The sequence below is a fragment of the Tursiops truncatus genome, chromosome 7 (assembly GCF_011762595.2).
Source record: "Tursiops truncatus isolate mTurTru1 chromosome 7, mTurTru1.mat.Y, whole genome shotgun sequence".
Taxonomy (NCBI): domain Eukaryota; kingdom Metazoa; phylum Chordata; class Mammalia; order Artiodactyla; family Delphinidae; genus Tursiops; species Tursiops truncatus.
This window is the reverse complement of record NC_047040.1, coordinates 22667221-22683350: the sequence shown is the minus strand read 5'-3', so window position 1 is coordinate 22683350 and position 16130 is coordinate 22667221. Positions and strand designations below refer to the sequence as shown.

At 35.0% G+C, this 16130-nt stretch overlaps 1 protein-coding gene across 1 annotated transcript in view; it reads left to right on the top strand.

Annotated features, from left to right (window-relative positions):
- Positions 1-3639: 3639 nt before the first annotated feature.
- Positions 3640-16130, top strand: part of VWC2L (von Willebrand factor C domain containing 2 like) — a 149264-nt gene continuing 136773 nt past the window's right edge. Inside the window, exon 1 of the mRNA XM_019938882.3 lies at positions 3640-4029. Within this exon, the coding sequence (XP_019794441.1) occupies positions 3640-4029 (390 nt within the window). The remainder of the gene's footprint in view (positions 4030-16130) is intronic.

Here is a 16130-nt window from a genome sequence, read left to right as displayed (position 1 = left end):
AAACTTTCTGCTCATTTATTTGTGTCTGGGTCTTTTTCTTTCTCCTTTTGATAAGAATTTCGAGACAGAGCATCTTTGCTAGCAGTTTGGAAGAAACAGCTTTACAATGACGCCTAATGACAGACTAGATGAATTACAGATTGATTTTGAATGTTACAAAACAAACTGCAGGAGAACCAGGCTACTTTTTTTAAAAATCAAATCTAAACTGCAGGAAGACCTGAAGTTTAATCATGTAGCACAGGGAAAGTCTTTCTGTAAGCAAAGGGTCAAGTAGAATTGGGGAGCATACATTTTCACAGATTCTTTAACAATGATTACACTTTATCTGTTAATAATAATCAGAGACTGCAGATGGCTTAAGTCTAAATGCTAGGCTCTTCCAGAACTTTCATCTCTGAAGCCCATGGGAGAATGCATTAAGTATAATTACAATAAAAAATGAGAAGAAAAAAAAATCGTAGTCTCAATGCAAGTAAGTATCTTGCACGTAAAATGCCTTTCCCCCTCCCAATGCATGCATCCACTGTATAAAGTGCGACTGCTTAGAGAACGCTCTAGCCTGGTCCAAAGGAGCAGCTCGGATTTCGACCGAGCTCGGCTCAGAAGCCAGTTGTTGGCGCTGTCCGTGGTGCTGAGGAATTCCCAGCTGCCGGCAGAATGAGCTCCAAATCAGCAGTCTGCAAACTGCTCTCAGTGATGCAGAAACCCAGCTAAAGTTGCTCCTTTCCTTCACGTCCACAGTTAGTATTTTCTGGTGTTTAAGAGGGGATTCAAGCAACATATCGTGGATGATGCTGACGGTATTGCCAGCGGAGTGGGTTTTAAGCTACAGCATGCTGTCGCTGATTTTGATCCTCAGAGCCTAGCCAAATCACCTCTACTGCCATATCAAACACTGTGTAAGTGAACTCATGTGTGGAGGAGGCGTAATCAGCCGGGAAATTTCATAGAAGGATCTGGGAAAAGGCTAAAAATAAGTTCAACATGATTCTGCTACTGGGGTCTGGATTGCTATAGGACCAGCATTGCTTCTTGCTTTGAATTCTGAAGACAGATCCAAAGCATATTTCTTATGTGTGTCTGCAGTGTTTCTCTCTGGAAGGGCGGGAGACTGCTTCTTGACTGTGTTTTGAAATGGGAGGTAGAATGGATTGCCTTTAATTCAAGCCTGAAAATGTATTCTTTGGATAATTAAAAAGAAACTGCTTTTCTAAAACATACCTGATCTTTTAGTTTCTATTAGTCAATGACCCCCACCACCACCATTTAACCTCCAGAGTGATTAGGTAAGTGTATCTCATGACATGAGTTATGTTTGTTTTCTCAAAGAAATAGATGCAGTCATTTAAAATCATATGTAGCAATATGGGGTGGGGGGAAAGTTTAGCTGGGAAGTGCTCCTCAGTATAGCAATGTTTTCTTACTTATTTAAAAATCTTCAGATAAACATTTTGATTTCTCTAATGTTTCTTCTCTTAAATATTAAACTGCACTAGAGCAGCTTAATTAAGAAGAATGCTCTTGAAAAAAATAACTTTCTTATACTGAAAAGACCTTGTTTTCTCCATGCAGATTTTAAAATATATTTCATATAATAAAAGCATGCTTAATGTTTATATAAAGTAGGTATTACATCCCTATTTTTACCTTTAAGTTTACATTCACCCTAACCTGACACATTAATGCCTACCTGTAGCTTACAAAGAGATCATTTTCTATGTCCTTTTGAAACAGAATGATATGTGTATTTTATATGGCTTATCTTGCATGTATTGACAGATACTACTAGAAAACTATAAGAAAGCACAATAGCTCCTTTTTCTTCTAAGATAAACTTTCTAAATATGTGGGAAATGCATGCTTTAATTGGAAAATTATGCTTTTTCAGAAGCTTGTATTATGTTTGTGGGCTCTGTAGTAATTTAAGGGAAAAAATGCTTTGTCAAAGGGAGCTTCCAGCTTCTCAAGTAGAATTATAGGTTTGCTTTTTTTTTGTTCTGTCATGACTCACTGTTTTTGACATATTTTAAAAGAAATCCATCTCCTTTATCATTACCTACCCGAAAGGAATTCTAACATTAGAGAGCAGTTTTCTCTTAAAAGAGGTCATGAATATACTCCCTTTCATTTTATTATTACTAGAATTTGCATATCTAACTTAAAATGCAAGTATAATAGTTCTTGAAGTTTTCTAATGCTATCTTTATCTTATTTAAAATTATCTGCATATGTTAGACTAAAAATCGATGGTTTATCATTGCTATTATAATCTGAAAATAAACCAACAAATAACATTTATAAATGATCTGAAAATGTCCTGTATACAATTTTAGCAATATTGGCATAAAGCCAGCACCATTTAAATAGGCAAATGAACTATTTTACACTTTTCTTATCTATTACTCCCTAAAGTCACAGTTTTCCCAAGGCTTTGTATGAGTTAGTCACTCTGATAATTTAAATAAGAGCCCACTGCCAACACTCCCCACCAAGCACTAATACTAAGTGAAGTGTACAAGAGTCAATAACACCAAATTAATATGGCATATTTTCTATGAATTGGCAACACCCTATTATTTTTAAGAAACTTCAATAAACAGTTACACTGGCATTTTTATGCAAATTGCCTAAATGCAAGTATCTTTGGCATGTCAAAAAACAGTTATGTTTTCAAGAGTGTGTGAATGTCATTTATTTTATATTGAATTAATTCAAGTAGTATTTATTACATGAATATTAGAGTCAGGTTGCTGTAAAAATAATTTACAGATACATCTTTCCTGTCCACTAGGAGCTTACTTCCTGACTAAAATAAAGGTGTGGACAATAGTACAAATAAATTTTTAACAAATCCTTTTCAATACCTGGCATTTTCTTATTTATTATTTAAAGTTTTCTTTCTTTTATTCACTGTGGAATAGTTGTGCTATTTTCGTGCTTAACTATGTTTCAAAATCCAGATTCATGTTCACTTAAACAAGTCACCTATATTGAGACCATTGTTCTCCAATTATGGGCGTAAAGAAGTAGGAAGACCTTTGTAGTAGCTGCATCCAGTGATAATTTAAATTCAGCTGTTGGTTTCTTCCCTTTCTTTTAGAAGTAGAATGTCTTCTCACTAATCTCCTGAGTTTTCTTTCAGATGATTGTAACATATATACATTCTGTCACTCATTAATCAGTGAATTCAAAGAGAACATGAATTCAAATATTCTCGAGTTATTTGTAACTATTAGTAAGATCACCCTTTGAGTCTCGGTAAAACCACTTCTTACAATTTAGACAAAGCTAAACCTTTGAAATTCAGAAGGTAAATTTAAGCTGAAGATTCCTAGGCAAAGTAAGTCCATAAAGGACAATTTTAATGCATATATTGCCAAGGATCAACTGTCCAAACTTCATAATAAAGTGTAGATAGTTGCATGAACTTAGTCGATTTGAGGTCTTAGTAGCTTCCAAATAGATCTCAAATAAACATGTTAAGAGCATGGGTTTAAATGAATCTATATTCTCTTTATATATGTCAAATTATTCTTTTTAAATATTTATTTTTCAGCCTGCCCCTCTTGTATTCTCATGGAAGGAGCTGAGTATATCTAATATTAGGAGAACATCCAGAATCCTTTGAGGAGGGGGATGGCTCTTCATATTCATGAAGCTTGCATACTTCTGTTGGTCATCCCCAGATTGGTCACCTCTGCTGCCATCAGTCATGAAGACTATCCTGCTGATGAAGGTGACCAGACTTCCAGTAATGACAATCTGATTTTTGATGACTATCGAGGGAAAGGGTGTGTGGATGACAGCGGCTTTGTGTACAAGTTGGGAGAACGATTTTTCCCAGGGCATTCCAACTGTCCATGTGTCTGTGCTCTGGATGGACCTGTTTGTGACCAGCCAGAATGCCCTAAAATTCACCCAAAATGTACTAAAGTGGAACACAATGGATGCTGTCCTGAGTGCAAGGAAGTGAAAAACTCTTGTGAATATCATGGGAAAAATTACAAAATCTTGGAGGAATTTAAGGTATGAGTTACCCTTCTTATTTATTGAATACTAACTTTTTACACCACATACTTAGATTACTACATTAAAATTACAGTTGGAAAAACACAGTTTTAAATTTCTCTTTGATTTACAAGAATATGACTCCAGTTAGCATAAGTACCAGTGTGGTCAACAAATAGGTAATTGGTTTGTTGATCCGTATCTGTAGGGTTTCACAATAACTTTTTCCTTCAGAAGTATTTGGAGCATGTTGCCATCTTTTATTTTTGCCCTTAAACATTTCCTTGGTGTTATAACAAAATATGTTTTCTGAAGGAAACAACTTTGTTTAAAGGCTATGTGTCCATTTATGTGTTTAAATTTTGTGAGTTTTTGGGTGTGTGTGTGTGTGTGGCTTATTAGCCTGTAGTTGGAGCCATTTAATTATAGTCTAGAGTTATCTATTTAGTGTATGGAAATGCAAGTGCTACAGAGACACACTTCTGAGCTGTGGTCTTTATATTAAGAATATACATTGGACTTACTTGTTGTAGAGCATGGTCCCCATTCTATTCTCTGCTCATTAGATTTTTTTTTTTTTACTTACAGGACCCCAGAGAGAACTGAATTTTTATCATAGTCCCTTGTAAAAGGTAGTAAAAAAAAAAAAAAAAAGACTAATTTTTCAGCCTTTCAGCCTCCATGGTATTTCTTAGTCTTTCTTTTATGCTTGTGTCATATTTTCAAGTAACTTGGAATTCACTTTTATCTCTTCTTGGAGTCTCTTTTCTCTAATGGCTAGTTTTAATTAGCATTTCCTACAGCCAGGTATGAACCCTTAAGGTATAAATTAATATATCAACATGTCCTCAGATGTAATGGCAGTTCATGCCTTGGAGTTTCTGTCATACTGATGGCTTGATATAAAGATTTTCATTTCACCTAACCAAGTTCTGTGACAAGGTGCTCAGAATCTTGTAGGCAAAAGAAGATATAGCTAGTTTTCAGTGAGACTTTATGTTTGAGAGAAGAAATGTTCAGTTATTGGCACTGACCCAACTTCCTTCTTTACAAGAATCAAATGGTGGAAGAAGTCAATACGTGGAAAAAGGTTTTAACTGATCATGATCAGAGTACTTCCTGTGTATTGGCAATTCATTGCATTTGGTCTATTCCAAGTTATGGGCTCATACCAGTTCTAATTTACCCAAGGAACCCATTTATTTTAATTAGATTCCTCAGGACACGAGAGAAATTTTAATGATAATTATCATATTCAACTTTCTTACACATAAGTGTTATTCTAGACCTTTTTTTCACATATATGATACTTTGTTGCACAATATTGAGAAGAGGCTTGAGAGTCTAGTAAAATTACCATTATTGACATCAAATAATAGTTGAGTATCATATATTTATTAATGCCTTTCTGGTCTTTAACATCTTGGACACATTTTGATATTAGCTACTTTTACTCTTAGGTTAACAAAAGTAAATGCAAATACTCAACACGTGATTGACTCTAGACGTAGTTCTAGAATCATGTCACTCTCCTCTAACATGCATATTTATCTAGAGTAGAATGCAAAAAGACATTTTAAGATAGCCTAGCCTAAGCAAAAAGTACCCCAGATAAAATGTGAGATTATTACATATTGATTACCAAATTATATAAAAGAAGAAAAGATACTGACTTTTTTTAACTTAGCTCACCACTTAAAATGCTAGAGTTTTCCCTGTTTTTATTAGATTTTATTTTATTTCAAAGGTAATAATTATTTTACCATGTCAAATAATAAAGACATAGCAAGTTAGTAATTGCTTTACTCCAACTATCTGTCCCTGCTATAGTTAATATTTAATCCGTTGATATGCACAACTTTTTCCCTGACTTTCAATATCATTGATCTTAAATCAATGTGATTTAAAAAAAGAAAACAGATGCCACTTTTTCACAAGGATTTAGTTTTAAGAGCTTTAGAGATCATTAATCAGAATGAAGAACTGAGACCAAGAAAGTTTGTTACCTGTCCAAAATTGTCAAGTTATTTAACCTATTTCTAAATACACGCAAACAAGAAAGCCTATATCAAAGCACTTTGGCTCTAGAGTCAGAAAGACCTGGATTCATATCCCAAATTCATCACTTAGATGTAAGATTTTGGATGGAGTCCTTAAACTTTTGGAGCCACAGTAGCTTTTGCTACAAAATGGCCATCATGATCATTACTTCTGATGGGAGGAGATGTTGGAAAGATTTTGTGAGATAATTTATATGAAGTTAGCAGTCTTGTGATGACTGGTACACAATAGATATTGAACAAAAGGTTGTTTCACTCCTTCTAAACTCTAATGTCCAGGGATTTACTCTAAATTCTCCATTCCTCCATGTCTTCACCTACATTTTTATGATGGAAGCTCGATTTTAAAAGTCACTCAAGTGAAAGAATTCCAACACCTTTTTTTAAATGTTCTACTTATCTACGTGAACTATGTACGCCTTAGTAAATATCAGCCATCTGATTCTCTAATTTAGTTTCCTGTCTCTTGTAAGCTGACCTTTAAAGCTGTATGCAACTTTCAAATAATAATCTTAGCATGTTATTAAGAAGGTTGTATTACAAGATATTTTTACATGTTATATATTCATCCAACAAGTATTTATTGGGCTTTTTGTTATATAAGTTACTGTAGATGTACTGTACATACATTAGAAAGTAAGGTATCTAGAAGGCAAAATCTCCACCCACAAGGAAGGCATGAACAACGTGGAGAGAGAAGTGGGAGAAAGGAAGTCTAAAGTATGTGACTGTGAAGGTCAACACCAAGGGATTGTGGTGCCAGAAGCTTATCAACATGGTGTGAGGTTTGGTCAGACAAACTTTCTTTTTCTTCAGGATGGTCACAGATGACCCTGTTCTTAAAAAATTAAAATTTATCCAGGGAGAAGTTCCAAAGAGGAAACTGCTTGAGCAAAATCAGAGATTGGGATGAATAAAATCTGCAAGGAGAGGAGGGAGATGAGAATAACAGGAAGCTGGATCTTACTAAAATGCCATTATAAGGAGAGAGAGGTAAATTTGCATAGCATTTTTGGAACGTGGAAAGAGGAACTTAAGTACTGGGCCAAAATATTTAGATTCAGTCTAAAGAATAACAAGGGACAAAACGCAGTTGTTATACATAGAGATGACCTAGTTAAATATGTTTTTTAAACAAAATGACTTTATAGCCAAGTATATAACTGAATAGAGATGAAGTGATATTAATGGCTGGGGAGGTGGGACTGTTGCAGAAAACAAAGAATGAGATGACCAGCATGCAAAGAACAGAAACATTCAGGGAAGTCTTGAGGATAAAACTCTAAATTCCCTAGTATAGTCTAGATTCTACTCATCAACCTCTCCAAGTATCTCAAACTCTCAGTGACTTCTCTTCCCTGTGTGCTTGCACATGCTGTCCATACTTTTTCACCATTTATACACACCTGTATAAGTCTTACTAGACTGCTTCAGAATTCCATTTAAATCTCATCTCAACTGCAAAGCCCTCTCTGACTGTCCTACTTATGTATCCTGGGCTGCGTCTCACACCATTATAACAAGGACAATAATCATAGCCAGACACCATTAAGGCCGTTATATGTATTATAGCACATTTCATAATAACACTATGAGGTTACACTTTTCTTAGCACTGTTTTACAGACAAGAAAACTGAAGCACCAAAGTGTAAGCAGCTTGCCTAACACCATATCTAAAGTAGAAGAACTAGGATTCAAACCCAGGCATTCTGGCTTCAGAATATAAACTCTTCACCACCTTTACCACCTCTGTCACACTGCAATAATATAAAGTGAAAGGACCTGTCTCTCCCACTGGACAGTGAACCCTTTGAGGCTAGGGGCGGTGTTTTCTTTTTCCTCCTCTGTTCCCAACCCCAGCCCCATATAAACCACATAACAGGTATTTAATATATTTTGGTGAACAAAATGAGTCAGGTTATAACTGAACACATAGAATAAAAAAAGTTCCTTTAAAATGCCTTAATTTCTGTTTATGTGTTGACCTCCCCATTTTAATTAGAGAAGCATTCAAGCTTCAGGTAAAGAGTGCTCTTGGGACCCCTAAAGATGACACGCATTGTTCATATATTTCCATACTGCTTCTACTTTCTACTCCTTCTCCCCTACCCCTTCCTAACCAATATTCATCTTGCATTGCATCTCCATCCCAAGTGTTGTAATGACCATCCAGGGTTTTAGTTGTGTGGTCTCACTCTATACAGTTACAAAGACATACTGAAGTCCCTACTTCAGTCTTTTCTGATCACTAAATTTAAACGTAAATCACTATGTTGTACACCTGAAACTTATAACATTGTACATCAACTATACCTCAGTAAAAAATAAACATTTAATGTGGTTAAAAAAATTGATATACATGTGTCACCTGATGGAAAAAATAATGTTATTTATAAACGTTGGGGTTTTTTCAACACATTGATGCAAGCTTTGAAAATGGCTTTCTCTCTACCCTTTTTGAAAACTCTAAATTTTCCAGTGTTCTGGTAATATTGTATTAAGTTAAAGGTCATTGTATAGTAGATTTTCTCATCTTTCTTTTATGTGTACTCAAGCAAAATGACACTGGAACCTACTTTTTGAGAAATAAGAAGTATAAATAATAAATTACAATAGCATTTCCTACAGAAAAACTTGATTGGAAATGTAGGTTCTATCAGCTTTGGCTCTGTGATAACTATCTCATGCTGAGTTTCTTAAATGGAGAAATAATTTCTTATTTTGCTCAGTATTTTTATAACTCTTACTCAGCTAGAATTAGCCATTTTGGATTTTTTTATACTTTAAAACTTGTACTGTTTTAGTTTTATTTCAGACACTGACAGTTGAGCAGGTTTCTGGTTTTTATTTTTAATAGGTTCAGTGTGATTATTTTCTCATTTTGCATTTTGTAAATATGTTATTGCTTTTTTTTTAAAAAAAAAAAAAAACATGTTTTCATGCTGTGGTAAGCTGCCTAGTTTTTGCCCTGAATTTTGGATTTAACATTTAAATCTTGAGGAAAGCAGCAAAGAGGACAGAAAATTAATCACTCAGAGTATTCTGCCAAATCATCACACCCATAAAAAATGTTGATGCCAACTAAAGTTTAGAACTGACTCACTCTTCAGTGGGTACATTCATAGGAAGACAGGTTTCCCAACTTTCTCATTAATCTATGCCCCCATCATTAATGTCCAATTAACATTAATGGACATTAAATGTAACATGAAATCTGTAAAAGTGAGTAGAAAGGATTTTTGAATTTAGGACTGGGAGTTTTTTTTTTTTTTTAATGTCTGTTTGTTTTAATACAGAGAAAGAATGGAAAAGTAACACATTCTAGGAACTGATAACCAAATATGTGAAAGAACAGGAAAAAAAATGGGGGGCTGTAAAGAAATCTCAATTGAAGGGACTAATAGTTAACACTTTGCAGAAATACAGCTTATTGTACCCCACCCACTCATCTGCCATGGCACCAGCTTCTATGAGAGGCACAGAAACTAAGATGTTTGTACTGGACAGAGGGGTACAGAATGCATCTTTCCAGAGGTATGAAGGTTGCATGTATGTATGTATTTTAATGCCACCAAATGGAATCAAATGTGTTATGTCCTGCTGAAATATGAGAGGCAAGGCAGTGAAAGTTTCATCCTAACAACTGGAAGGGTTTCTTTTATTTTTATTTTTTCATTTTTTGACCCTCTGTATTTATTTTAATAACAGAGAAATGGGTGAATTTTAAGAATATGGGTGGAATTTTTAAAGATATTTTTCCCAAGAGAGGATATACAAGTTCTCAACAAATGATTAATGGAACAAACAGGGGCATTTGTAAGATTTCATCCAAAGAAAGTCCTAGAAAACATCATAATTTCATACAACAAAGATAATTGAGGTCTTTGTTGGGAGATTGAAAAGGCTAATTCCACAATCACTGACTCTGCAAAATGCAGTTTTTGTTTTGCAGAACATGCTGTAGTTTTTAATACTGAAACTGCCTTTGAGTGAATTCAAGAATGGCTTCTCCTTTCAAGTAGCTACAAAATAACAGAGATTAAGTAATCTTAACCAGTAATGACGGTTGCTCCTCTGAAGCTCAGCCCTCAGCCTGTACAACAAACAAGCTCAAAGTGGATAATTCTCAATGGGGAATATCCATCTTTGTATATAACTAGGGAGCCTCTGCTCAATTTGTATAATGTCTGACCAGTTTCAAAGATTAGAAGTCAATTTTGTTAAAACTTTATAAAGTTCCTCAAACCTTTCTCTTTCTTTTTATATTGTGCTCACTTGACATGTTTTAATTCTACAAAACTACATTAAATCTAGAAAACAGACCAGATTTTTGAAATAATTTTTCAAAAGCTCCGATGAGAACTGGAAATGACCCTCAACACTTTTTAAAATGAGGGATTAGAATTGTAGGAATAAATGGCTTCCAAGTTAACCCCTGAAGGGATGAAATAGTCTGAAAAAGTCACTTACTTTAAATTTTAAGAGACTTGATGATCAGCTGGCCCTTTGATTAGTTATATATAGACTCACCCACTGATTTTTATCACTGTCCTTCATTCGGCAAGATGCTGCCGTTAATGGTGATAACTGTGTGATAAGCATGACTACAGAGATTTGTGTATGGGCTTCTGTTCCCTGGGCGCACCAGGAGATTGGTGTTTGATCTGCGGCCACATCTGGAAATTGCGGAGCTTATCACTGCTAGTGACTACCTCAGACTTGAGGTCAGTCATGAGCTGTGTGTAGACTTTGCTGTCCATTCCTTATTGACTCTCCAATACTATGAGAAGATGAACCTGAAAAGAGAGTGACCTGGTAGTCTCCCCTCCAAACTTTAACTCTAATTGTACAAGCTTCTGAATATGTCAGAAATTTGCTTATTTTTCATTGTGGTTTTACTCACCAAAACACATAATTAGTCAATGGTGTGATACTAACAAGCATGTTTTTTTCTCTTATTTCATAAATTAGGTCTACATATTTTGTGCAAATTTTGTGTATTAATCTATATACAGTCTAAATTGAAATTGCTTCATACATGGGTTGTATGTGTATGTGTGTGAAATTTGAGGGAGCTGGGAAATGTTCTTACTTTAAGAAAATCTTTTTCTACTCCTCCTTATTCTCCCTGACAATATTTTTGTTTTGTTTTGTTTCCCTATAGCTTGATTTATATATCAGGCAGTGTGTTTTATGAAGGACAGCACAAGAAAAAACTATTGGTCTATTTTTTAGTTGTATTTTGCCAAGCGTTCGAGGAAGAGCTTGAAACAAATAACTAGAGGCGATTTGAAGTGATCAGTGGGTTTGCTTATCCAGGTGATCTTTCTCAAGCCTTAGTCATTATTAATTGGGGACTGGCTTATTTTAGTCTGTACTTTGGACTATTAATCCACTGATTAGCATCAGTAATCTCAGTCTCACATATCACCAGTGTTGATTTCCTTGCTTCCAGCCTGCCATATAGCACATCACAATAAAGCCATCTTTGCAAGAATTTAATGATGCCACGAAGAGTGAATAAAGTACTAAAGTGACAAAAAAATTCATTTATGTCCTGAAAAAGCTTTTAGATGTTATTTTATGACTGTATAAATTTGTTTAAAGTGGATACAAATCCACTGAACACAACTCTTAATTTCCTCCCTATTACGTCATGAGACCATGAACAAAACTCAAATAATTTTAATCCTTCTATCTACAGGATGGGCACGATAATGTCATCATATGTTTTATGAAGAATTAATAGTATTGGGAATTAGAAAATTAAAGTATTGCATATCAATTTATAGTTAACAATTCTGACTGCTCAAAAGTTTGTGTTTTTTTTTTAATTAAACATTACTTGGTTGGGATTTTGAAACCATTTTGCTTTAATATTGACCCTTGGCTATGATTGTTATTTCTTGGCATGGGATTGGATTTCTAGTATCTGAGTTTATACAAGTTCTATTTATAAAAGGCAAGCATTATGGGTTGTTGCTGTTTTTTTAAATCTAAGTCCTTCCTACTCTTAAGAGCCGACAACAGAATTTTGGATATGGAAAAGAACTTTGAACTTATTTTACAGATGGTAAAACAAAGACCAACAGAAACTTAGTAAAAACACCACAATGGCTGGCATAGCTTACTATTTGCAAAGGCAATATAAATATATTTCTTTCCTGTGGTCTTTTATCTACATTTTAAGCCTTCAGGTTTAATGCTCACTTGCATCTTCCTTTCCAATAAATACATTGGATGCAAACATTTATTTCATCCAATTGTCTATAGAAATGTGATATCAGGACCTAGCTCCATGACAACCCAGAGTTACAAGCTGACAAGAACAATAAAATATTGCCATATCTAAAATCTGTCTTTGATACAGATAGAGGACAGTTTGCAAAAGGAGCCTAAGTTTACAAAGGCTCTAATAAAAAGAGGACCCTTTGTCTAAAAATGAAAAATTCTGTAATTAAAGCAAACAATATAGGCCAAAATAAAATTATAATATATTAAACACTACCTACTTATTTTCACGGAGACTATACTAGGAAGTAACAAAGGAACTAAATTAGCTGCTCTTGCCATACAGTCGATTTTAGGAACTGAGGACCTGTGTTCTTGATTTTTTTCACTCTGCAAACTCCCACCTCTCACTACATGACAGGAGTGGAGTATGAAAAATGGATGGAGTGTACAAAAATCTCTAGTTGCATGGCATTAGAACAAAGGGATATCCCTAAACTGGCATATGATCAGTATCATCTAAGGCAAGAATGCTGCAAAAATTCACATCCCTTGACCTCTCTCTCTTCAATGCTAACAATGCCAACTGAAATGATTTCAATTTATATTTTTCTAAAGTTCCCCAGATTATTCTAATGATCAGCTGGAATTTTAGTAAGGATTTTTTATTTTTTTTCATGGTCAAGTAAATTTGAGAAATGATGCGTCCTTTACTATCTCTTGGAAATGTGCAGTGCTTGAATGTATATATTAATATATACTAACAGTGCCTGAACATTTTTTAAAGCTTTGAGAGTCAGTATGTACACAGCTCAACAGCTAAGAGCTCAACAGTATGGTGAAAACTATTTTACAGTAGGTTCTACCACTTACCTGCTAAGTGACCTAGGCACACATTACTTTACCTCTTATGTCTTAGTGCAGACATCTCTAAAATAGAGATAATAGTAAAAACTACTTGGAACACAATAAGGGATTCATAAAAGTTATCTGACATTCTTACTACTATTACTACTTACCTGTATTTAAGTCCAGTATTTCACAGATTTATGTAACAGCAGAATACTTTTTCTCTGAACATCTATTAACATCTTAAAGTTCATAAGCGTTCAATGAAACAGTTTAAGAAGTATTTTGTTGATGACCAAGATCATCCTTTATTCCTTTATCTGACTCAGATGGGCAGTTAATGATAAAAATCTATATATCTCAGCTTATCTTTTATTGCCTGGTCCTTTTTAAAGTTTCCAAAATTGCAGCAAATGTGGTTATTTATGGTAATTTATTAATTTGTGTTACATAAAGCAATTTAAATGGAAAATGACTTATTCAAAATAATAATGATGACGCCAGTTACATATAACCAAAAATCTAAGACGGGGATCAGCACACTACAATCCATTAGCCAAATTCAGCTCACCACCTGTTTTTATAAGTACAGTTTTACTGGAAAATAGCAATGGTTATTCATTATGTATTGTGCATAGTGGCTTTCAGGCTGCAATCCAGCCCTGAGTAGTTGCTCCAGAGATTATATGACCCAAATAGGTCAAAAATATTTACTGTCTGGTTTTCTGTAGAAAAAGTTTGCCAACTTCTGATCTACGATCAAATTCTTCTTCTTCCCTTTCTACTTCCCTCAAATTGTACTTTCATGTAACCCGCATTCTTCAAAGTTACAAATTCTTTGGGTACTGTTAGGTATAGGTTTTACTTCATTTATAGGTGGTCTCGGGGATGTCTTTCCACGTGTGTAAATCTTCAAAGGCATCTAAATTTGCCTATTTTAAATGTATTATACATACTTAACAGCAGACACGTTAAGTCTCTTTGCACATTTGTCTCCAAGGCGTACGGCTTTGCTCTTTGCATTGATGTATGATAATTTAATAACTTTCCACTTACTCGGATGGAAATAGATAAGCAAAGATGACATTCTCGGATGAAATAGATAAGCAAAGATGATAAAAATGTCTTATATTTTGATATCCCATCTGCTCTCCTTTGACAGTGTGACAAGTAGGTATTTTTCATTTACTGTAATATAATAGATATATTATTATATTAATAAATGAAAATATGTATATTGTCTGCTCACTTATTAAGTTCACTAACATCTTTTCAAGTCAACTTATATAATCCATGGTTTGATTCCATTAGATGTCCTAAATGTCTCTGACATGTAGAGAGGTGATAGGTCTTGGGGGGGTGTACAAAAATGTATAAGACCATCAAGGTACGCCTAGTCTATCAAAATGAATAACACAGGTACCACTAATAGCAGATGGCATGGGCTGATTGCTCTAGGAACTCATATGAAGAAAGAAAGAATTCAGTCTGAAGAGCTTAGGAAGATCCTAAGAGTGAGGATTTCAGTGCACTGAAAACATTTTAGACAAAACAGGAAAATTGGCAAAAGTCAATGGAAAGCACGTTCAGAGAAAAGTGAGTTAACCCAAGTGGCCAGAGCAGAGGGTATAGAGAAGATAAAAAGTGAGAGACAAGCGAGAGAAGAGAGTGTGGCACCCGCTCACAATGTGGATGCCAGGTTCAGGAGCTTGGGGCAAAGCTTGGACCAAGTGGAAAATTACCAAACGGCTTGAGTCAGGGAAGTGACACAACCAGATTTGTGCCTGAGGGAAATACAAATAATTGTTGACAATTTTATGAAATATTGTGCATCTTTGTTCCTTCATTGAATGATTTAGTTCTGAGATATTTTTATTCCCATTTTATAAACAAGAAGGGAGGCTTCTGACTAATTCTAATGCTCCATTACACCTGCCCAGATTCCATGAGTATACTATGGACATTATGAAAGAAATGTGATAGAGATGGCTTATTTTTCATTTGAGTGAGCACATCCTATATTCTGGAATACCTGTTCAATTATCACTCTGAAATATTTCATGTTAAGTCTCATATCTTTCTGATGGAAATGTAGTGCACTGCTAACATGAGGGAAATTCTTTGCCTGCTCCACGTTTTACATGGTTCAATTGGCTTCACTTAAAAAACTCCCATGGCAATAAAGAAGGGTGCATCTAAGGTGCATTACTATTTATTTAAAAAAAAAACCCTACATTCTGAATGCAGTAAGGATTGACCAGGAATATTTTTGCAAATTTAGTTATTGTTTTCATTTTAAATTTCTGCATCAGGAAAACACAAATTAAAAGCAACAACAGGGCTTCCCTGGTGGCACGGTGGTTGAGAGTCCGATGCAGGGGGCACGGGTTCGTGCCCCGGTCTGGGAAGATCCCACATGCCGCGCAGCGGCTGGGCCCGTGAGCCATGGCCGCTGAGCCTGCGCGTCCGGAGCCTGTGCTCCGCGACGGGAGAGGCCACAACAGTGAGAGGCCCGCATAAAGAAAAAAGGGCCTTGAAAGTGTTTTTTTGCGGCCTTAGAAATACCACAGTCATTGTAGAAACTCCCAGTGCTTACCAAATGAAGTCCTATTTCTGTATGAGGAGAGGACAGCCCAGCTCCCTGAAATGCCACTTATTTTCACTGTATGTTAAATAGGACAGAGAAAAAATTAAAATTGTTCAGTCTAACTTTAATTTTTTCCCAACATTAAAAATAAAGGTCTGCTAAAATAGTAAACCTTTGACTGCTGAGATTTAGAAAACTTCCTTAGGGAGAAAAAGGACAATCACAGAGAATTTTCCTTTTGTTAATGAGACTCTAGGCCTTTCACACTGAAACTAGAAGATACTTTAATCAGGACTCCAAAAAATGTGAGCTCAAGTTACCCTGTTGCAAATCTGTTTTTGGCAAGACTCTGATGAAAGACTGAAGTTTCATTGCTGTAAATAAGAATCTA